The sequence below is a fragment of the Pleurodeles waltl genome, chromosome 9 (genome assembly GCF_031143425.1).
Source record: "Pleurodeles waltl isolate 20211129_DDA chromosome 9, aPleWal1.hap1.20221129, whole genome shotgun sequence".
Classification (NCBI taxonomy): Eukaryota; Metazoa; Chordata; class Amphibia; order Caudata; family Salamandridae; genus Pleurodeles; species Pleurodeles waltl.
In genome coordinates this window covers 1,012,578,419-1,012,600,878 of record NC_090448.1, presented here as the reverse complement: position 1 = coordinate 1,012,600,878, position 22,460 = coordinate 1,012,578,419, and the positions used below count along the sequence as shown (strand labels likewise).

At 45.9% G+C, this 22,460-nt stretch overlaps 1 protein-coding gene across 5 annotated transcripts in view; it reads right to left on the bottom strand.

The window, feature by feature from the left end:
- Positions 1-22,460, bottom strand: part of MIA2 (MIA SH3 domain ER export factor 2) — a 551,575-nt gene that overhangs the window by 186,970 nt on the left and 342,145 nt on the right. For all 5 annotated transcript variants that reach the window (XM_069208615.1, XM_069208616.1, XM_069208617.1 and 2 more), the window contains one exon: positions 3,914-4,018. In XM_069208615.1, the coding sequence (XP_069064716.1) occupies positions 3,914-4,018 (105 nt within the window). The remainder of the gene's footprint in view (positions 1-3,913; positions 4,019-22,460) is intronic.

Sequence of the window (22,460 nt, the reverse complement as noted above, 5' to 3'; positions counted from 1 at the left end):
TCAATTAATTTTGGTTCCAACCACTACTGAAATATTGTTTGTTTCTTAGGCAGCAATCATAATTGTAGTGCTTTGCTTGTCCTGATGATGACCTCAAACTAAGAAGGGTCGAAACACCATCCACATATACCGGCAGAAACGTGGATTACTATTGTGCGTTGATAATTTAATATTGGACTGACATGATTCATGCACAGTATTATTTGGAAGAATTCCTTTTCGCCGTCGTTTTTCGTTGCTTGCATTTCACTTTGCACCGTTTATTTTGTTCCCCACCAGCACTATGTGTTCCCTTTTTGAGCACTCTTATGATGTATATTTGATGCGATCTCTCTTCGTATATTCAATTTAATACATGTATGATTTAATAGCTTTGCTTTCTAATTATGTGGCCATATTGTTTTGATATTATTATAACCCAATGTATATATGTTCTGTTAGTGAACCCCTTTGGACATTTGTTGTCAGATATAAGCTATTTATTACACAAACTACAGCGCCCACTGTCAGAAGGGGGATTCGGGCCCCCAATTATGAACTGTACTATAGAGTGGAACAACTTCAATGGCCTTCGCGGGGGTTGGGGGGGGGGGGGGAGGGGAGTGCAGAACGGGTTGTTGGGGCCATACAATGAGTTCTGAATGAAGAACATATTGCAAGGATATAACGCCCCATCAAAACGGACCCTGGCAAACCCACCTGGAGTGGCATAGAAATGTTGTTTAAGTACATAAACTCAACGAGGCTGCCACCTCCACTGTCCCCCCACCCCCAAGTCCCCCTCTGAAAGGTACCCAAATAACAAGCTTCAATACAGAGACACGATGTACACTCAGGAGCAGAGGTAGGTATTGCACCAGGAGAGACATATACACACAGGACAGAACACAAACCTTTCGAAGACACACGTGACACATAGGGACCACTGACTGTCCAATTTGTAACATGCAAGGACGTACAACACACAATGAATGCACACTGGGGAAAGAGTACAACAGAATGGGACATGCCAGCACTGCTGCAGGCACTACCATTACATGGCAGTTGCCGGAAAGTCATAACAGCCCTATATAATCTACTCATTACAATAAAACCAACATGGGCAGTAGAAACCTATGATCAATAGACCGGGGAAGGGATATCCACAATAAACAATGGAAGAGTATGGCACAACAAGTAAAGAGGGTCTCTAGGAACCCAAGATTTCAGTACACCAAAGTCAATTACTTTCATGAGACCTACCTAACACCGAAACTCATAAAACACATGTTCCGAGGGGCATCCTCAGAGTGCCCAAAATGCCACCGACCAAAGCAGATTTTAAGCACATGGTATGGATTTTTCCAATAATCTTCTGAGCATGGTGGGCCACAATCCTAGCGCTGGAAGTCTGTCCGCTGGGCCTGATGCCCAGACCCAAACCTGATAAATATCTATGAAGGTTCGTAGAGCTAGCATTTGTATTGTTTAAATCTGTATAGCCATGAAATGGAAAGGCAGCACAGCACCAGATATCAGATGCTGATTGTGTGACCTACACAAGTGGGTGAACACAGAAATGGATGTGCTCATGCTGGCCTGACTGAGGGGGAGCAGGGGACTGGCTGGGACTAAATGGGATATATAAGTCATGAAAATTGAGGTCTGGAATCTGATGCCCTGCAGGGTCACAGGATAGGGAGTACTGCAGGTGCAAAATAGACATGTTAAAGCAGTGCAGGTCAAGAGTTGGCCCCTTTGGCTAGGATTCAACATCACAAATACATAGCTTTTTGCTGACCCTAATGTCAACCACCCTCCACCTACAACACTCAGAATGAGAACGACATCCCATCAACTGAACCAGAGGGGTGGACCCACTCACAAAGAATGAGAATATTGCCCCGCCATACTCTATTTTTATGTATATTGTGCTCTACTGTAACTCCTGCCAGGGGGCCGTAGCTTGGTCAGTAAGATTTGGGGGGGGGGGGGGGGGGGACGTTGAGAATCAGATTCGCCAACAACCACTCTGCCATACATTGATAAAATACATTATACGACAAGCAGGATGCATGGGGAGGGGCTTAAAGGGCAGTGAAAGGGAGAGAAATGTGGTTTGGTAGGGAGTGAGAGAAAACACAATATAAAACATTTTTGAAGCTTTTCAAAACAAAGAGGCTGAGAGTGTGTGCGCGTTTCTGTCTGAATGTATGTAAGTAAAAATCTGACAGCCACCTCACCAAACCCGACTGAAATAACCTGTACTAAAGTATTTACCAGAAAGTACGTTTATTATGTGGGTGTAACACCCCAAACACCCACACTGGAGCTATACCCCTGCTCTTGGCAATTACCTGATTGGGCGCTCTATAGGCGATTACCAAGCTATAGAGCGCAGCCGCGGACAAGTGGCAGCTTCCCAATTGTATAAAGTTTAAAGTGCATGTCTGTAATGGAGCGGGGGAACACCAGTCTTGCAGAGGTGATACAAACAATCAATCAAGGCATTTGTAAAGCGCACTATTCACCTGTGAGGGTCTCAAGGTTCTGAGGGGGCAGCAGATGGGGGGGCTGCTACTGCTCGAACAGCCAAGTATAACCACGCCAACACTGCACTTTGTGCATGTAGGTACCTGCAATGGTACTATTTTGTTAAAATGCAATAAAGAAATTAAAAAAAAAAGCCCTTATGTCTTTGCCTTGAAACTGTGTATGATCAATCTCCACTATTTCTACAACCATGGCTTTTTTTTTTTATAATCCTGCGCGGGTTTCTTGATCGACGAAGACTGCTCTCCTCATGGTATCTAGATTCAAATGTGCACGGTCCGGCGGCTATAGCTAAGACCGCTGGAATTATGCAACTGTGCAGCCACTGTTTTTTTTCATGGTTATAGATTTGCTGTATTTGTCACATAATTCGACATGTGCTGCATAATTTGCTGACTTTAACATGAAAATATTGTTTCTTGCTGAAACGGTTCCTAAATTACTAAAAATGCAGCAACACGTGTTGCACCACAGTGGAAACCCTTTGCAAATTGTCTGTTGCTTATTGTTGTATTTGAGTGCTAAACCTGTACTAGTGGGGTGCAACCAATGCTCTGACAGTGTTAAGAAGTGTAAAAATGACTAAATAATGAAGTAATATTATTGCACAATGTGCATTTTATTGCTGCATAATTTGCCTTTTAGTGCTGTATAATTTACTCAATCCTACCATATAATTTGGCCATTCCCTGCCACATAATTCCAGTGGCCCTGGCTATAGCTAAGGCTGGGGACAAACTTCGGTTTGAGCTGCTTGTTCAGTAAAACTAGAGGTCTTTTCCAAAACTTTCAAAAACGTTTCTTCTCTCCTCTACAAATTATTCATGCACTAGGACCTGTTGGCTTTGCCAATGCTGGTTTCCAAAAGGGCTGAAGAAAAACACAACAGAGAGAGCGTCCTAGACAAATCATGACTCAGATTGAAATGTGTTTCCGCTGCAGTGCAAAGGCAACTTACAGGAGACTAGCTATGGGGCCTTATACTTTTTTAAGTTGTGTGCATACTCATTAAAACTTACCTAATTCAATTGTTTAAATAATTAGAGGGAGGGCGTATGAGAATGGTGATAAAATATAGCAATGACTTTGGTTTGAAATAACATACCTGTACACTCATGTATTTGCATATTATCTCTTTTCAGTAAGATAAATCACATTGTTGGTGTTACATGTGGTGCATCGGTTACACAACCAGTTGGGAGGATGTGCAATAAAACATGCAAGAGAAATGGAACATAGCTAAGGGGACCAGCATAAAATGGCATGTCTGTGAGCCAGAAAGTCTCCAGCACAGAGGCACTTTCCATTAATTTAAAATATATTCACCAGAGAGAACTGTCCCATCACAACAATTGCATAGAGGACGTTAACCATATAGTACCTGTTCATTGCTTTCCTGAAAGCGGATATGTTCCTCTTTTGCGTCTTGCAGGGCTGTCTCCAGTCTTCCTTTGTTAATCTGGAATACTTTCAATGTTGTTCTAGCCTAGTGAGAAAAAATAACAGGTCTGTAAAATGTGTCCCTCTTTCCTGGCTTTACCAGCTAACACCTATAGACTACTGACGTGGAGGTTGAAAGGTCACTGTAATAGTGTACACGAGTTCTTCCTCATCAACAAAGTAACGTTGTCTACAATTTCATCTTCCTGGTGCAACATCTCTTTCAAGGCATCAAGGCTACTTATCAGCATTACTTCTGGTATTCTTAATCAGTAGCTTCACTTCTATTACGAACTGGTAGGACATATGCACCGCAGAGGGCAAGTCTGTTACTGTGCCAGACCAGGAGATGTACAGAGGATCCACCATGAAAGGTCCACCTCACTCTTTTACCTGATTCCAGTTCAGGGTGTGAAAAGCCAGCTTAAAGAAATACCACAGCAAGAGATGTAAGTTATGCAGGGTGTTCCTTTACAATATATGTCAGACTCTGGATAAACAGGACCTGGGAGGAAGGGACAGCTATAGCTATGAAACGGGTTCTGTATGCCAAAGGGGTGAGCTACAACGAGCAACTGATGCAAGCTTGCATGCAGAGTTGTGCTCCATTGTAACAACAGCGACATGTTTCAGGATAGAAATGAGACATCATTCCTCTCTCTTTATTGTTAACTCTTTAAGGGCTGGCAGCTTAATACAGGTCAGAGCAATGAAAAATAAAGAAATAAAACCCTACGGGAAATGGAGGTCTTAGAAGATATGGCCATTTCAAACAAAACCAGAGAGCAAGAATAGACCAACTGATTACATACCCTCCAATTAAATTCTGATGGTTTTAATGAAAAGTATGAAATAATAAAGTTTACATTTAGTTGTAGGAAGTAGCCTCTTTCTAGCATGGTTAGCCCCACTTTTTGCCTGTTTGTTAGTGTGTTTGACTGTGTTCACTGGGATCATGCTAATCAGGATCCCAGTGATTATGCTCTCTCCTTGTAAACGTGGTTGCCTGAACCTTTTTCACCCCACATGTGGCACACTGGTGCCCCCATGTAAGTCCCTCGTATATGGTACCTAGCGACCTAGGGCACTGAGGTACCAGGGGATCCCTATGGGCTGTATTATGCCACCCATAAGGAGCCCATGCAAAGTGTTCTGCAGGCCTGCCTTTGCAGCCTGCATGAACGGCTGCATGCATCCTTTCACTACTAGGTCACTGAATCAGGTCACTGAATCAGGTCACTGTAAGACACCCCTATGGCAAGCCCTCCTAGCCCAGAGGGCAGGGTGCAAGTACCTGTGTGTGAGGGCACGCCTGCACTAGCAGAGGTGCCCCCACTAACTCCAGCTCCGGCACCATTTTCCTGGACGTCATGAGTGCAGGGATGCCTTTTTATGCGTGTACTGGACATAGGTGACTACCTATGTCCAGCTACATAATGGTAACTCTGAACCTACTCATGTTTAGTATCAAACATGTCAGAATCATTCTCCAAAACTGTTGCAAGCATTGCAAGTATGATTCCATGCACTCTGGGGGCTCCTTAGAGGACCCTCAGCATTGCTACTACCAGTCTTACGGGTCTGCCAGGTAGCCCAAGCTGGTGGTACCCCTCAGACAGGTTTCTGCCCTCCTGCTGCTTGACCTAATCAAGCCCAGGAAGGCAGAACAAAGGATTTCCTTTGAGAGAGGGAGGGAACACCCCCTCTCTTTGGAAATAGGTGTGACTGGCTTAGGAGGGCTAGCCTCCCCAAGTCACTGGTTATGCTTTGAAGGGCACATTTTGCACTCCATGCGTAAACCAGTCCACACCGGTTCAGGTCCCCCCGGTCCCTGCTCTGGTGCGAAACAGGACAATGGAAAGGGGAGTGACCACTCCCCTTTCCATCATCACCCCAGGGGTGATGCTCAGAGCTCCTCCAGAGGGACCCTGGGTCCTGCCATCTTGTTTCCAAGGTTGGGAGGAAACTCTGGGAGTATCTGAGTGGCCAAGCAGGTGAAGTCAGAACCCCCTCCTGATAGGTGCTTACCTGGCTAGGTGACCAATCCCCCTTTCAGGGCTATTTAGGGTCTCTCTCTTGGGTGGGTCCTCAGATCCGGTTTGCAAGATTCCAGCAGGACTCCTCTACAACCTCCACTTCGACTTCTGGCCTCTGGAACTGCAACTGGAACCTCCACAACAAGCTGCCTCCAAGAAGAACTCTTCTGCAACATTGTTTCCAGGGCTCCTTCCAGCAACTGCAACATTTCCATAGGTTGTGCATCCACTGAGGGTGGTGTGTCTTCAGACTGCACTAGAAGAAAGAAGGAATCTCCTGTGGAGTGAAGGAGTCACTTCCCTGCATCCGCAGCCATCTGCTTTAACGTGGACCGGCTGCGTGGATCTCCTCTCAGCTTGAGAAGCGTGGTTACCTCATCACGGGTGGTGGTCCGGAGTAGTCCTCTTGGTCCTCTCTACCATCTGTCCAACGCAGGACAATACCCCACGTGCTGCCTTGGCAGCTGCAGTAGACGTGCACTGCGTCTCTTGCAGCTGCCAAGGCTTGTTTGCATCTATTCCAATAGATCATCAGGCGACATGTAGCTCCAGTCCCCAGCACTCCTTCCTGTGACACACAGACCTGTGTGTGGTTCTCCTGTGGTGTGGGATCCCTTTCTGTGGTGCTGCGTGGGCTCCTTCTGCAACTTCTGTCCTGTGGGACTCCTCTGGGTGCTGCTTCCGCTTCTGTGGGTCCTCTGTGTCGCTGAGGGTCCCCTGTGACTCCCCATCCTGGACTGAGTCCTCCTGGGCCTTGCCTGGTCTCCGGTAGCACCACTTTTCCACTAATCGCACGTTTGCCTTTGCCAAGGCTTGTTGGTGGAATTCCTGCACAGACACCCGCCAGCAATCTTCACTTCAGCATGGGACATCTTCTGCATCCATCAGGAACTCTTCCCCAGCTAAGGGAATGCAGTGCTGACCTGTTCTTCCTCACAATCGATCAACTCTTGCAAGTACAGCTGGGTAGTAGCTCCTACTCCTCCTGGACTCCACTGTGATGTTTGGACTTGGTTCTCTCTCTTCACAGGTCCTCCCTTCCTCAAGAATCCACCGTTGGATTCTTGCAATCAGTCTGGTGTTTTCTTTTCTTCTTTTTCCTTCTTTTGGGTGGTTTGGGGGAAATTGCAGTGATTTACTCCTGCTTCCTGGTCTCTGGGGGGTACTGTGTTACTTACCTCTGTGGTTTTTTAGTACTCCCAGCTACCCTCTACACATGCCACTTACCTAGGTGGGGGTCCTGTGTTTGCATTCCATATTTTAATATATGGTTTGGGCTCCCCCTACGGTCACTATTGATTATTGCTATTTGCACAGTTTTCTAACCTTTTATATGCATATTACTGTGTACTAGGGTATATATTTAGAGCATTACTTACCTCCTATTGGATGATTGCCCTTCTAGTACTTTGTGGTATTGTGTGACTAAAAATAAAGTACCTTTCGTTTTGTACAACTGAGTCTTTTCTTTCCTGTGCGGAGTTGAGGGAGGGGAGCCTCTCAATTCACGGACTACGCCAAAACTGGATAACTTAAAAAAAAAAAAACATCTACTCAGCCCTAGAGGCTTCCTCATACCTCTCTAACCAACACCAGTATTTTCACATGCGCAACTCCAGGTCCCCAAAATACCAAGGGGTCCCATAGGGTTCCATAATGGCTACTTTCATCTTCAATCTCTACATCGAGCCACTTGGTGCTCTACTGACAGATAATAGCATCAAGATTCACCAATATACCAATGATAGTCAATTCTGCTTGAAAGTCTCCTCTACTTCAGGCATCCAGTGTCTCAAAAACTGCCTGCAGTTTATCCAGACCTGGGTGTCCACCACTTACCTCAAACTCAACCAAGACTGAATTTCTTGTATTGCCAATAACAACAAACAAGAAGCAATACACATTTGACTCAGCGACATGAACCCTGAGAGTTTCGAACCACAACTTTCATCAAATGCCAAGACACTTGTATCTATCCTGGATACTAACCTCACACCCAAGGAGCACATTGCCAAACACACAAAGAGGCTGGTACCAGCTGCCCACAAAGAGGGGCCCGTACCATGTTCCATGGCTTCACAGATTCCACAATGGCACCTTTTCACGTTATCATAAATGACTCAGCATGTCCCATCCACGGCCTGAAGGATTATGAACATATCACCCCCATTATGATGGAACAACATATTAGCTTGCCTTGCTGGCTCGCACTATCTTGACAACCAGAAGAGTTACAAAGTGATTACGACCAGCACCCTCGCTTTTCTTGCAAAATAAGTTTGCCAAGTCTGATTGTTCTTGCACACACGTGGCTAGGACACCATACTGGAAACTAAGAAGTGTAAGAACAAAAAAATAAGGCAGCAGGTCTTTTGCATCCTTGCACCCAAGATCTGGATGAAATCCTCACAGCCATTAGGACTGCCCTAGTGCTGCCCCACTTTACAAAAAAATAAAACGGAAGTCTCACCTCTTCAAGAGAGAGGTGAAGGATGAACCTCTTCCACTTTTCTTCTTTCTTAATGCCATATGGTAGGTTGCAGTCAGATGTGTTTTTTACTGCTATCCAGGATAGTGTAAAGATTGAGGTGATAGGGCAATGGTTAATGAAAATCCAGCCTCTGAAAGGCTATGATAGGATGCACCTCATGATGAAATCAGATGGACATGAACAATCCATCTGAAATAAAAAGATAGACTCTACGTATATTAAAGAAGTGCTCCGGGGTCCATGCAGGCAGCGCAAAATTGTTCAAGTGTTTATGAGTGTCAATGAAGCTCCTACGAGGCAGAACAGAGCTTTCTTAAAAGTTTCAAGACGTATCTTACAATAGCCTTATGTCACACAGACTGGCTCCAATTGTAAAATATAATGCACAAAGGAAATCAAAGTCTCTAAATGTGAGAGCAAGTAGGCAAAGCTTTAAGTGGGCCACAGCCTGTCAGGGATGAGCCTAAGCAAAAAAACAGGCAATGAACAAGGACCCTATGAGGCTCTCCATTTCTGACTTTCACAGGCTGAAGAACAAAAAATGTATTTGCATGCCTGTCACAAAATGGGGATGCAACACATTGTCTTATTTTGATGACAATGGGATGAAGTAACAAAGTGGATACTATTCTTTACCATTTACCTGAGACACAATGCCATCTCAAAATTAATAACCAACTTGCCTCCTTTCTGTAGTGGACTCTGCAAGGATAGCAATAGCAAGCAATCAAGGTAAATTTAGCTTGGCTAATGGTTTGTTCCTTATATCCAGGATAACGGTGCTACATAAACTAAAGGACAGAATTTTATTCCACATGTATTAGGCTGTGCCCTTGATTACATATGCCACACATCTTGTGGAGGATTGTTAGAAGAATGGATGTATCTAACGGTGCAGAGAAATGTACAAGCAAGAGGGCTTTTTCCATCTACCCAACTCCTACATCTCTGCTGCAATTGTAGTGTATCTGCCCTTTAAATGTACATGTCAAGGGGCGGCTAACAACCACTGAAGTCATCCACAAACTCTAGCTAGCATTGAGAGAGTGCAGGTGGAAAAAAAGGGGAAGGACGTAAGATATAATTCCCAACTGAGTTACTGTATCCAGTCATCTTGTGGTTTGTCAACTGAGGGCTAAAGAAGAGAAAAGAAAGCAAGAGCCCAAACTCCAGGTACTGCTCTAGGCCTCTACAAAAAAGGCATGACAAGTGAGTAGGCTGAAGCAATGAGACCAAGGACACAATGAACATAAAGACAAGCGGAGATGCACACAGACAAGCATGCACTCCAGAGCACTGCATTCAGAAATCACATCAGGGAAATCAGTAGAAGGGAGAGTCACTAGACTACCAGCGACAAAAATGTGTCATGAGATGCAAGTGCAAGACTACAAGAACACAAACAATCTCCCTCAAGCTGTGAAGAGATGCTTTAACAGTACAGTGTTCAGGGAGTTCATTTTCTTCTGTACTGGCTGGGCATGAGAAGTAAACATTGGAAGACCTGTGGGCTTCCTTCTTGGATCCACTGCAAACTTGTCTGTTTGGCAAGTTACAGCAAAGCCATGGATCTCCTCCAACTATTAGGATTGAAAGGCCTCCAACCCACAGAGTGACTGCAATGCCTTTGGCTGAGGCTTGAAAGAAATGAACAGGAAGGAACTATCTTGCATGACTCATGACTTGCACTTGTTTAAGACTTCAGTCAAGGTAGCAGACCACGGCAAGAGCTACAAACAGTGGTGCTTAATGAACAAGCACTGTTAAGAGGGTGGAAGGTGGGCAGGGATCCAGAAACCCAGGAGCTATTGGAACTTCAACTTCCACTCTAGCCTGGAGCTAAATAAAAAAAATTACATGCATGAATGAACCTATCATGAAGGTCTTGAAGGTATGTAGAGGATGCACGTTTGTCAGAAACTGTGGGTGTAGGAAAATGATGGAGTTCCCCCCAGACCCAAACAGCTCTCTTTGGCAAGCAAGCTTTGAGGTACTGGTCCATCATGGTCAGCTCGTCACATACTCTTCTTCCTTAGACAGCCACCTAGTTATAATGCCAAAGTTTCTCCATAGAGCAGTTTCCCTTGAATGCCTGCCTGGCTGTACATAACCACAGAGTACATAAAGCCACAAGACTCCATGAATCAGCATCCACTCTTCTTCTAGCAAGGTTGTCATCCTAGGTTTTATATCCAATTTTCTTATAATGTAAGAAAAACCATAATGTTTGCCCCAAAGGACAGGCTGGTACCCAATCTTGAACTGTGCATTTCAACTTGATTGGCAATGGGCTGCTGCCTAACATGGACTGATCACCACCTCCGCAGTCTGAAGTACCACATTGTCACATAATTATCTGGTACCTTCTTGGACATCTTCAGCAGACTAAAGCTTTCTCATGGCTTTGACTAAGACCGAATCAGTGCTCATGCCCACGCTGCTCTGCTTTGTCATTGCCTGGACATTCTCCCCGCTTGATGAATGCCCAAACTAAACACAGAATACAGGAGCTGAACCCAGAAGAATCACCAAGATTCCCTCTAGACACCCCTCACCTTGAGGTGGTGGAACATAACTGCACATCTAGGAGTGCAGGTGCACTACCAACAGGAATGGTGACCCTGCCTGTACTATTTTGACTACTGTAAATCACATTTAAATTGAAATCAATTATTGGTGTCGAGGAAAGGAGGGTGCCACAGAGAAAGCCTTTAAAACAAGCTATATTTAAGGGTACTGAGACACCCTCTGGAACATAATCTGTGGAATTTACCCTGATTTGACACTGTGAAGGCAACATCTCAAAAAGATTGTTGGTCCCCTCACCTTGGAACAAGCACCATAGTAACTTGTGTGCAGTATGAAAACAAAATCTAATGAAAACCTAATCGCTTAATACTCCGGGATGAGCACCAATGTCTATCCCAGCAGGCACCTCAGGGGAATCTAAGGCGTAGATCTTCAGACAGAGGTTTGGAAACCGGTCCCACACAAAGCAGGCAATAATAAAGATGTTTACGAACACCAGAAAAAGGCCACTTATTTCTGCAAACAGTTTTTCATTGACAAGGAATAACAAATAGAAAGTGTGATGCAAGGTTGCTGGACTTCAAGGCATTGAAGGCAGTTCTTATGGGGCCAGCCTCAGAATATTTTGAAAACATGGTATGCCCAGACGTGGGTCCATTTCTCACTGTGCCACTGGATTCAAGCTAGCCTGCCTAATGAAGGGTGATACCCTGAAACCAGTCCCAGGATGCTTGTTTCCGGCCCAGGGAGGACCTGGCTTGGCAGTTCGGGCTGGACTATTCCCCTGGGGAACAGGGAGAAGACTGATTTACATATGGCTGGGTCCAAACTGGGGTGGCATGGTGAGCAAATAAACAATGGATTAAACCCAGATCTGTGACTGGGGGTGAGTGTTTGAAACGTTTCAACACTACGTCCATCATCCTTTTGTGTTGCTACTTTGAAAACATCACTCATCTTCCTTAAAGCACTGGACCTGTGGCATTAGCAGGAGTTCCAGAAGCAAGGTTGCCCGTCCCAAAATAGATAGCATTCCCCTGACTTGGGACAAAGTTATTTTGCTCCTTTGATAGGCTGTCAACTAGAGGCACCCTTTACATCGAAAGCTGGCTCTGAAGACATCAGAGCCTGTTGAGGTATCAACAACCTGAAGTGTAACTTGGTGAAAGGTTCATTCTTGTCAGGGAACCCATGCATATTCAATAAAAGCCAAGGCAGCCTAAAGGCAAGGCAGCTTTGAGGCAAAAGCTGACAGGAAGCAATGTAGTCCACAACACACTTTTTTTTAAATTATTTTTTTGTGTTGGACTAACTCCTCATCATTTCAGTCAAGCCATAATCAAGAACCTATTAAGGTAGAATTTTTTTTTATTAGTTAATAAAAAACATAAAAAAAGAAGAAACACATTAATAGGATACCTCAGATACATCCAAAGAATGTCCTAACACAAATGTATAATAAAATATAGACAACATTAAGAATAAGTGCTACAACTGGAGTGCAACCCTCTTGGAAACAACGGGGGGGTACCCAAGTACAATTGGGCAGAAGAAATGAGCTGAACTAACACTGGACTGGGCCACCTATTAATCAGAGTATGCCTTCAGGATGGGCCGAGCCCTACATCTCCGATAGCTGGTAACCACGGGGCGGGTTCTAGTATTATGGGAGTAGACAATTGACTTTTACTAGACTGCATTTACTGGGACTGCCAAGGCTGTAAAGATTCTCAGGAACTGGATTAGTCTGGTATTCAGGTTCCCATTGCTTGGGTCGAGGGCAGTCATGAAGGTCGCCCTGCATGACCGGAGTCCCAAGATGTTGAATTCGTTCCTCAGCAGTTACCTTCTCTGGCATCCCATAACTGGGCAGATGCAAACCACATGGATTAGGGTCTCCCTGGTCTGATGGCAAAGTCTACAAACCTGTGTTGCCATCCTGCATCTCTGTCCAGAGTTGGTAAATCTCCCAACCTCATCCGTAGGAGGGCCAGCCTGGTTTCCCGTTGTAATGTGGTGGATAGGATACGTGGTTCCTTATCCCCCACATATCAATTAAGGACTAGCCATCCATGCGATCGGTTTGATAGCGCCTCCTTATCTTCTAGTCCGTTTAAGATCTTGGCCGATTTGTTGGCTCCTTTTCTGAAGGCTAGTGATGATAATGTGCTATCCCACAAATCACTCAGTTTAAGCCGAGCTAAACTTTTTTCCCAGTGGACCTTAAAATTATTGTTACCCTTGCAAGGGTGATTTCATGTCAGACTAGGTTTGCTAAAGTCCCATGGGCGCAGAATAGTTTTTAGCAGCTGCTCGCAAAAGCAGCTAGCCTTGCCAATGATTACTCTGTTAGGTAAAACTCCAGTCTGACCTGGGCCGTTGATGCCGATCTAGGTAACTGGAAGACTTGCTTATAGGATTTCACCAATAACTTATCCAGTGTGGCTACCTCCGCCCCCCTCATTATTTCCGTCCCATATGCAAGGGTTAGCAATATTTTTGCTCGCATGATCATGGTCATTGGTTTTAGGGGCCGCCCCAGGGTGGATTTTGCCAGGGTGCCAAAAGCCCGGTTTAGAGCTTGTGCCTTCTCTATTATTTCTTCTTTGTGCGCCGAGAATGTACCCCTGGAGTCGAACCTGACCCCTAAGTATGTGTACACCGCTACCTCCTCATTGTACTGCCCATTTAACAGCCACGTACGGCGTGGGGTCGGTTTACGGTTAAGGGGGATTATTTTAGACTTCCCATAATTAATTTCTAGGTCGTTGGCTTGTGCATAACCTCCTAGGCAGTTCAAGAGTTTCTGTAAGCCTACCCTGGTATTGCTAAGCAACAGCAGGTCATCTGCGTAGAGTAGGTTAGAAACTTGACGCCCCCCTAAGCTTGGTGGGTGGGCAGACTGCTCGTCCAATGCAGGGGATAGGTCCGATATATACAGATTAAAGAGAAGCGCTGCTAATACACAACCCTGTTTCAGGCCAACAGTGGTTTTGATGAGTCTAGATAAAAACGAGCAGTCGCCCAGTTTGATTTTAACCCAAGTGTCAGAATAGAGCATGATGATAGCATTTAATAGATTCATCGGCAGCCCCCACTTATGTAGTTTTAACCATAATTTATCTCTAGGGACACAATCAAATGCTGCCTTAAAATCCACAAAGCACATATAAAGGGGTGTCCCTGTGGACCTTGCCATATTTATTACTAGGCTTAAAGCCATAAGGTTAGTCACCGTACCCTGTTTTTTTGTAAAACCTGTTTGGTTAATCAGGAGCCTCCCTTTATCCATGGCCCACCGTTCTAAATGCTGCAGGATGCCTTTCTCGATATTATTGATCAGGCTCCAGAACCGGCTCAAGTTTGCCAATGTTGATGCATAGTGAAGTTTTGCCCATAATGTTTCTAGCTTTGTTTGTCTAAAAAGCCATTGGCCCTCTTTAGCAGTTTCCTTTCTTGTGGTAGGGTTTCTAAGATTAGTTCATCTGTTGGACCCCACTGTGCCAGTCTCAAGAGCCTTCTTACTTCCGCTCTCCTCTTTCGTATTGTCTGTGGCATACGTATGGTCTTGCTATGCCCCAGGGGGCCCCCGCTTTCCCTCCCCCTCACAGAAGGTTGTTTTACAATGCTTTCAGTGAATGATTCCCATTTGGCAACTACTCTTAATGGGTCATTGGCCATATTTTCCAGTTCCCCTACAACATCCTCAGCTTGAGCTGTGATCGTAGGCGAACTCCATTTTAACCTTTTTAAGTTTTCAGCACAAAGATTCCCACTAAGGAGTTTTGCTTCTTCTTGAGTAGACCCCTGGCTCCAGATCGTAATTATTTGTGGATTGTCATCGCTTTCTGTGTGGGCTTGAATTCTAAAGTCTCTCACCAATCGGAATTTACCAAAGTGTAGTCCAAATGTGAGACAGCCCTTTCGGTGGCTCTTGTCCAGGCCGGGCGTGTATCAGACAGATAGCCGCCCATTTAGTGCGAAGAGGCCTGCTAGCTCACAGCTCTTAATTAGCTTTAGGCCCACTTTATCCTGCTTTCTCCTCGGAGGTAATTTTTGAATGGGTAATAGAACCACTAGTTGTACATGGTTCTCGCTTGGTTCATGAAATAGATTAAGGTTTAAATCTCCTGACCCTAACCAGTAGGCCGAATTGTATGTGTTTATTATCTGGAGCAGATGTTTTAGCAGGATATCAGCGTCCAACTTTTTCTTTTTAGGGTTAATATACACATTGATCAGGATTAGGGGGTCCTGTATGTTTTTTGCCCAATTGTTCAAGCGGAGCCATAGGAAGAGCTGGTCACCCGGCTGCCCTCCCGATAATTTTGCCTCTAGCTTGGCGTTGATATAAATTGACAGCCCTCCTTTTGCTCTTCCAAACGTGTTTTGTTTAACTCTTTGTAACTAATCAAAGGAAGGTTTGTAAGTGCCCATGTTTCCTGCAACATTATGATATCAAAGGTGCCCAGGAATTTGGTGATCTACGCGTCTTCCAGTTTTGATTGTAGACCCCCCTATATTCCATGAGCAGATACTTAAAGATTCTTGTGTCAGGGATTATTGATTGGTTGTCATTCAGGCTTTTTGTGGCAGTCTGGGGGCTAGCACTGTTGGCAGCCAAGCCCAATTATCTTGTAGAGGACTGTCTCTCAGGGGTTGGGCCACTGCTATCCTTCTCCAGTCCTCACCTTCCCTTATTTCGATCTGTAAATCTAGAGGTGATACAGTTGCTTGTTGTGCTGGTTCCTGGCCAGATTCTCCAATCTGTGGGTACCCAGATACTCCTCGTAGGACAGACCGAGTGGCTGCATACCCACGATCCGCATTGGTTCTTTGTGCTAACGGCTGTGGATATCTTTCTCCTAAATAGTAGCCTACCTCAATTCCCCAGGCTTTCAGGATGCTTTTTTTTCTATGATTTGCTTTGGTAATTCAAAAGAGGCAAATATTACCACCGTAGGTTCCTTGGACTGGCTCCCCTGTGTTTGGATGAATTTAACAGTGGTGATATCATCCGAACTCACTGCTGCCAAGTCTGGTAGTGCTTTTATTAACTTGAGAATGGTGGAGCGATTGCGCACATCATCTTGAAGAACTCTAGATTTGTACTCTGGGTTCCATAGTAATTGCAGTCCTTAGTCACGCAGAGCCTGGTTTGAACTCTCTGCTAGATTTGGATGGATCATTCTTGTCTCCGCTAAATTTGCCCTTGGGTGATGATTCCTTGTTGTTACATCCAGCTCCACAACTTTGGGTTTTACCTCTGCGGAGCTAGGCCTTAGCTTTACCTGGGTGGGCGTTTGGGACCACAATGCAGTGAGTGCTTGTCGGCCTTGGGGTCCAAGAGCCCTGTCCAATGGCTCTGAGCCTATCACCACCGGGCCGGGTCCAGGTCCTCTTGGTCCGGTGCGCGGGACTGTGCTGTCAAGGAATTTGTTTCCGCCATACTACCTCCTGCACTGTGTGGGGATCCCATTCCAGATCCGGACGTCGCCTGGATGTTCTTTCTGCCTTTCCTTGCCTGCTTCCTTTCTTTTTTTGTCAGCCGAAAGCCAGAGTGCCTTTCCAAAACTTTGGGCTCTGTTGTTTGAGAAGAATGATCCTGTGCTCTTTGTTGAGGGGCCACCACTATTTCCCTAGTTGGATTCCCCTCCAGGTTAGGTGACCTTAGGGCTAGGGCGTCTTGCAGAATAGGCCAATTCTCCTCTGAGGGGGGTTGAGGGTTTGAGGGATGGGGCAACCCCAAGGATAGATGGGACGTCCGGGCCAAGCTCTCTTTATTAGTAGGGTGGCGAATCTCATCCAGGATCTCTTTGAAGATTACTGGTAGGTGGCCCAATCCGTCAATTACCTCCTTGCAGGAGCAAATGGTAAAGTCCTTACATTGATTTTGTTGTGTTCTTTTAATTAATGAGTTTAGTTCTTGCAGTTTACTATCGATTCCTGAGATGAAGACTGCAAGAGTGTTTAACAAGTCAACCTGGATGTCCATTGTATGGGACTGAAACTGTAAGGCTGTTACTGTAGTCTGCATTGAATTCAATATTGCTGCCCATAGGTCTGTTACGGGCGCCAGGGAGGCCGCAGGAGTATTTGAGTCATTCCTTTGTGGTGTCCTAGAGGCAGGGGAATACTGGGCGGGACACCATCTGTCCCCAATGTCCTCCAACGTCCTTGACGCTATATCCTCTTGGAAAATGGAAATAATTGAGGCTGGTGCTCATTAAAGGGGACTGTTGCCCTGCTCTCCCTCCTCCCCACGGGTCAATGACCTCTTCATTTATGGACTTGTTTGAAGGGGTAAGATGTGCTTTAGGTCATACTTTCCCCCACCCTGAAATGAGGTTCTGATTCCTGGCCACTTGTAATGGACCCTGACCCTCCTGGCGCGGGGAGACTGACTTCCGGGTTTTTAGAGTCTTTCGAGATCGGAGACCTAGCCCTCCAATATGCTGACGATTGAGGACAGTGGTAAGGGCGATGGGGTGTTACTTTTAGTCTCCTTCTGCCCCCTTCTCTGCTCCGAGGCCAGGACCTGGGCCAATGAGATGGAGAGGGGTGAATCAGGCTTCATAGTCCTGCTTGTTGCTCCAAAATAATCCATTATTTTGTCAGATGCGGCTGCTCCTGAGGCCAGGGTGGAGGGGGAGACTACCCCCCTGGACTGGAGATTACAGGCCTCACTGTGAGTCATGACCATTGCCATTTTGAATGCGGGATCCTGCGGTGGTGAAGGATCCATATATGACGTGGAGGAACTCAAGGGGCTTGTGCAGTGGGCCCAGGGCGATCTCACCAGGTAAACTCTGCTAGCTGCACCCGCTCTTCGTGTTGTTTGCGTTCCCACAGCCAATGATTCCTCCTTTCTCTTTCTTTTATTTGTAAGTGAAGGTCTGTCTCTTATTTTGCCTGATCTCATCTCTGATGTCCGCAGTTGGGACCGGCTAAGGGTGATTGCAAGATGGCCGGACCGCTGTTGTAACCTAACGGAGAGTTGTTTACTTACTTGGATGTTTGATGCGGGTTATGTGCTGCTTATAACTTATAAGGTTCTTATAGAGTTCTTACAGGGTTCTGTGCTTGCTTGCTTGCTAGCTGCAATGTGCTTTCTAGCTCTGGTGGGATCCTTCGATGGGATGAGGGGTGGGAAATGCGCAATGGTGCAGGGGGAGCGAGACCCGCAAATCTACCCCACAAGCCACGCCCAACCTAGCCGGGCCGCTTCCGCAGAGAGGCGGGGCACACACTCCGCAGTGGTGGCTAACCCACTGTGCTCGCCAAACACACAGTCTCACCGCTTCCAACTCCCTCTCCGGGCCTCACCGTGCACTCCTGGGCTCCTGTGCTCCTGGTCTCCTAGGCTCCAATGACCAGCAATGACCAGCTGTCTGCTACTCCTCTGTGCTCTATGCGGGTCCCCACTGTGTCCCCCGGTTTCCTGCGCTATGCAGTGCTTTCCAGGCTGAGGACCAATCCGATCTTCTCCTTTCCTCTCCTTTTCTCTTACCAGCAGTGTTGTAAGTGTGGGCAAGGGGTGGAGGTGGAGGCTGGTTCTTAGTGGCAAAGCCCCTCTCACGCAATGATCAGAGGGGCTGGGCCCCCCTCACCCCCCACAAGCCGCACCCCGTTGGGTCGCTTCTGCAGGGGTCCATGGGGGAGACCGCCGGATGGGCCGGATTGGCCGCGGGTAGAGTGCACTACTCGCGCTGCTGTTGCTGCTGGCTCTACTGCCGCCTCTTCAGACTTCAAATGTGCTCCCGAACTTAGGCGTGGGGGATGCGCTGTTCACACTGCAGGGCAGTGCCACTCCGCGGCAGGGCTCTGGGGCGCTGGGGAAGGTTCCTGGGCGCTTGGCTCCTCCTAGCTCCCCTGGCGTGCACAGTGTGCTTCCGGTTTCTGCTCTTCCTGTAGCAGTCAGTCTTCCACTGCCCTTGGAAGAACCTATTAAGCAACACACTTCTTTATCATCTACAAGACATCTTCTCCGCTACCAAACCAAATTACTAGCAGTTAATTACTTTTTTAATCGGGAAAAAGCTGCACCTAAAGGTTACAAAAGTACAATAGAACTATCATACATATCCAACTTACTGATCATAAATGCAGTGCAAGACAGACATAATTATCATACATAGAATGCATACCAAGTAGAAAAAAAATCTACATCACCCATAAAATAATAACAACATGATAACACCCTATAGAGGTACTTTTCCTTGAAATCTGCCATGTTTCACTCTGACTCCTCTCAACATTCCTTCCCAATTCCAGGAGGCATGGCACAGATGGCAGCGGAGTTTGAGCTCCTCTCCTCGGCTCACACGTCTGCCCCGTATCTGGACTGCAAGCAGGACCTGGCAGGCAGCGCGCCGTCCCGGGACCCATGAATCCAGCTGGGGGCGCAAGTGGCCAATCATAGCACAGGATCATCAGCATGCTTACTGCCTGCAGGCCTGGGGCTGAATAGCATTGAACTGGTCAGGACCGACGGCAGAGAGGTGCCTCACTATGGCGGAGGGCTTTCAGCTCCCCTTGACATACAGGAGCAGCTTCTTTTTTTGGGGCCCCCAGGGCCGAAAGGAAGGCGGTTATTAACAAGATGCAGATCAACAATCCTGAGATTATGGGCTGATGGCCCCCTTTACTAGTTGCATTAGACTCCTACCGAGACTGAGTGACCGCAATGAGTGGGCAGGCTACATCCACCCAGAAGGGGCTTGGCTACTGTTGAATTTGAAAGATTGCTCATGGATCCAATGGTGAAGGGAGTTCTTAGCGTGGTTGTTTTTGTTATGGAAGTTGGGGTGAGGGGGGGACTCTCAGACACATAGTACAGTCCTTAACAACTTCCATCAAGAAAGTGTCGGAGGATACTCTGAGTGATGAGGTATATTGTTGATTAAATGGTATATGTAGATTGATGCAATCAATTATTAGAGTTGAAAGATACTTTTGAGTGTAAGAATCAACAAGATGCTCCAGGTTGAAAGCAAAGACTAGTGAACAGTAAGCAGCCAACACGTTTCGCCCCCTGGAGGCGCGCAGGCCTGGGGCTTTTTCAAGGCTGTAGGCAATACTGTATGCATGAAAGATGGATCAAAAATGTATAACATAAATGTTCCAGAACTATTAGATTACTATAATAAAAAGTATCATTGAACTCCAAGAATTGATTGCATCAATCTACATATATATAAAGTTTAATCAACAATATACCTTGTCACTTAGAGTATCCTCCAACACTTTCTTGATTAATGCCCCAATGGGCAAGGGGTTCCCCATTTGTGACGATATATGAATAATCCCAAACTGATTCATTTATCGAGGTTGGCACTTCAGGGACAATAACGCTTTCTCAATTCGTCCTTAACAACTTCCATGCACAGCCACCAATAGTACATAGAAGGGACGAACAGCCACCCCACACACATGCCCCAAGGCACTAAAGTGAGTTTCAGGGCCCCTAACACTGAAGGTCATCAGCAATAATGTCCGGGGAATCAACACCGTCCTCCCTCCCACCACATTCCAGCGCTCAGTATGTTTAAGGAATCAGAAGGTGACATCTGTCTATTGCCAGAAACACATCTTGGGAAGAAAAACTGGGGATGTTTACAATCTATCTGGTTTACCAGGCAGCCCTTATAATCCAGCCCCAACAAAAGGGGTGGAGTAGCTATATTATTAGCCAATAAATTCAAGAGTAAGATTCTCTTCAACTTTGCTTTAATACCGGGCAGAATGTTGGCTGTGCAGATCGAGCTACAGACACGTCTTTACAGATGGCAACGTATACACCCCGAACGATAATCAGGAGAGGTCCCTGCAGAACACACTCTTGCAAATCATGACGTCCCCTGAATCAGAGATTCTGATGCGGGGGGGGGGGGGGGGGGGGGGGGGGGGGGGGGACTTAAATATGGTAATGGATTCGGACTTGGACCAGTCAGCCCAATAGGTGGGGCATACAGGGGCCTTCTCTAAAACAAGACTAAATTGGCTGAAGGACCTGGGGCAATCTGACACCTGGCAGACTCAACACCCTGCCAATAGAAATTTTACATTCTATTCGGCATCCAACCAGACATAAGACAGATTAGACTACTTTCTGGGTATGCCACAGACTGGAGTCTCTCCCCTCTCTGACCACTCGCCTGTGGTGCTCATACTTCGGGCTTGCATGCATCCCCAACAGAGACTCTGGCAGCTAGAGAGCAAACTCTTGAAGCATGGAGACATAATCAAGTCAGTATGTCGGAGGACGGCATCATTCCTGCAAGATAATGCAGAAACAGTCACTCAGTTAGCTACTTTAAGAGATAATATTTCTAGAATGGTCAAGTGAAATGTAGCCAGGAGAGTCAAGAGATGGGAACTGGAGGACAGGGATCAAGACTTGGAACGTCAAAACAAAATTCTGGGTCACAATTTTTTTTTTGCCAACTCACAGTGAGATAACCAAAAGGCGCCCTATGCAGTTATCCAAGAGCAGAATGCCTTAGACACAATGCAAAAGACGACGAAATATTTATCTCATTGCTACATCAAGAAGGACTTGTTTTGGGGACAGGAATTTTTTTGGTTGTCTGAGTGTCACTGAGAGGTATGGGTGAGAAATCCAAAAGTGCTTCTCTACAAATCTTTACAGATGAACATTTCAAGAATGTGCAAGATCTAGTAGTAACCTACATCTTTGAGATACAGAAAAAATACACTTATTAACGGGCAAAGTGTGAACTCCACTAAGGCCCTCATTAAGCGTCATCTGCCACTGTACCCTCAGGGGATATGGTCCAGGCTGATTCAGAGTTACCCAATGTTCTCGTACTTGGGATTATAGGATGCAAGAATACCAGATGTGCTCACTGTGCCACTGAAGGCAAGCTACACTCAAATGAAGTGCCTCAATCACGGCAAAACCAGTCTTAGGTTGCCTGAGTTCCAGTTCAGGGAGGACCTGACCTAACAGTCGAGGCTGGACTGTTCCTTTAGGGGCCCAAGTCAAGACTGATTTGCATATAGCTGGGCCGAAACTGAAGTGGCATGGTGAGGAAAAGAATTATAGTTGCAATGTTAACCCGAGTGATTACCAGTCGATAGGCAAACTGCAAGCATTCCTCCCATCACTTTATGTGTAGAAGACAAATGTATGACAGACTGCAATAATACAAAGAAGTACCAAGTAGCAAAATATCAGCAATCCAATCAACAAATCCAGTCAGTGAGGTTTTATTTAAAACTTTACCTGAAGAATGCATTGGCTCTGCCAATGTATATGTGTTAGAGAACCAAATAGGCATTTGCCTCTGAAAGATACCATTTGGAATAATGTCTAAGTGCCACTTTCAAAACACAGAGGTTAACAGGACAAAAAATGCTTGTCTTCATAGTTCTGAATGGTAAAGCACTGATTAGAGAACTTTTAAACT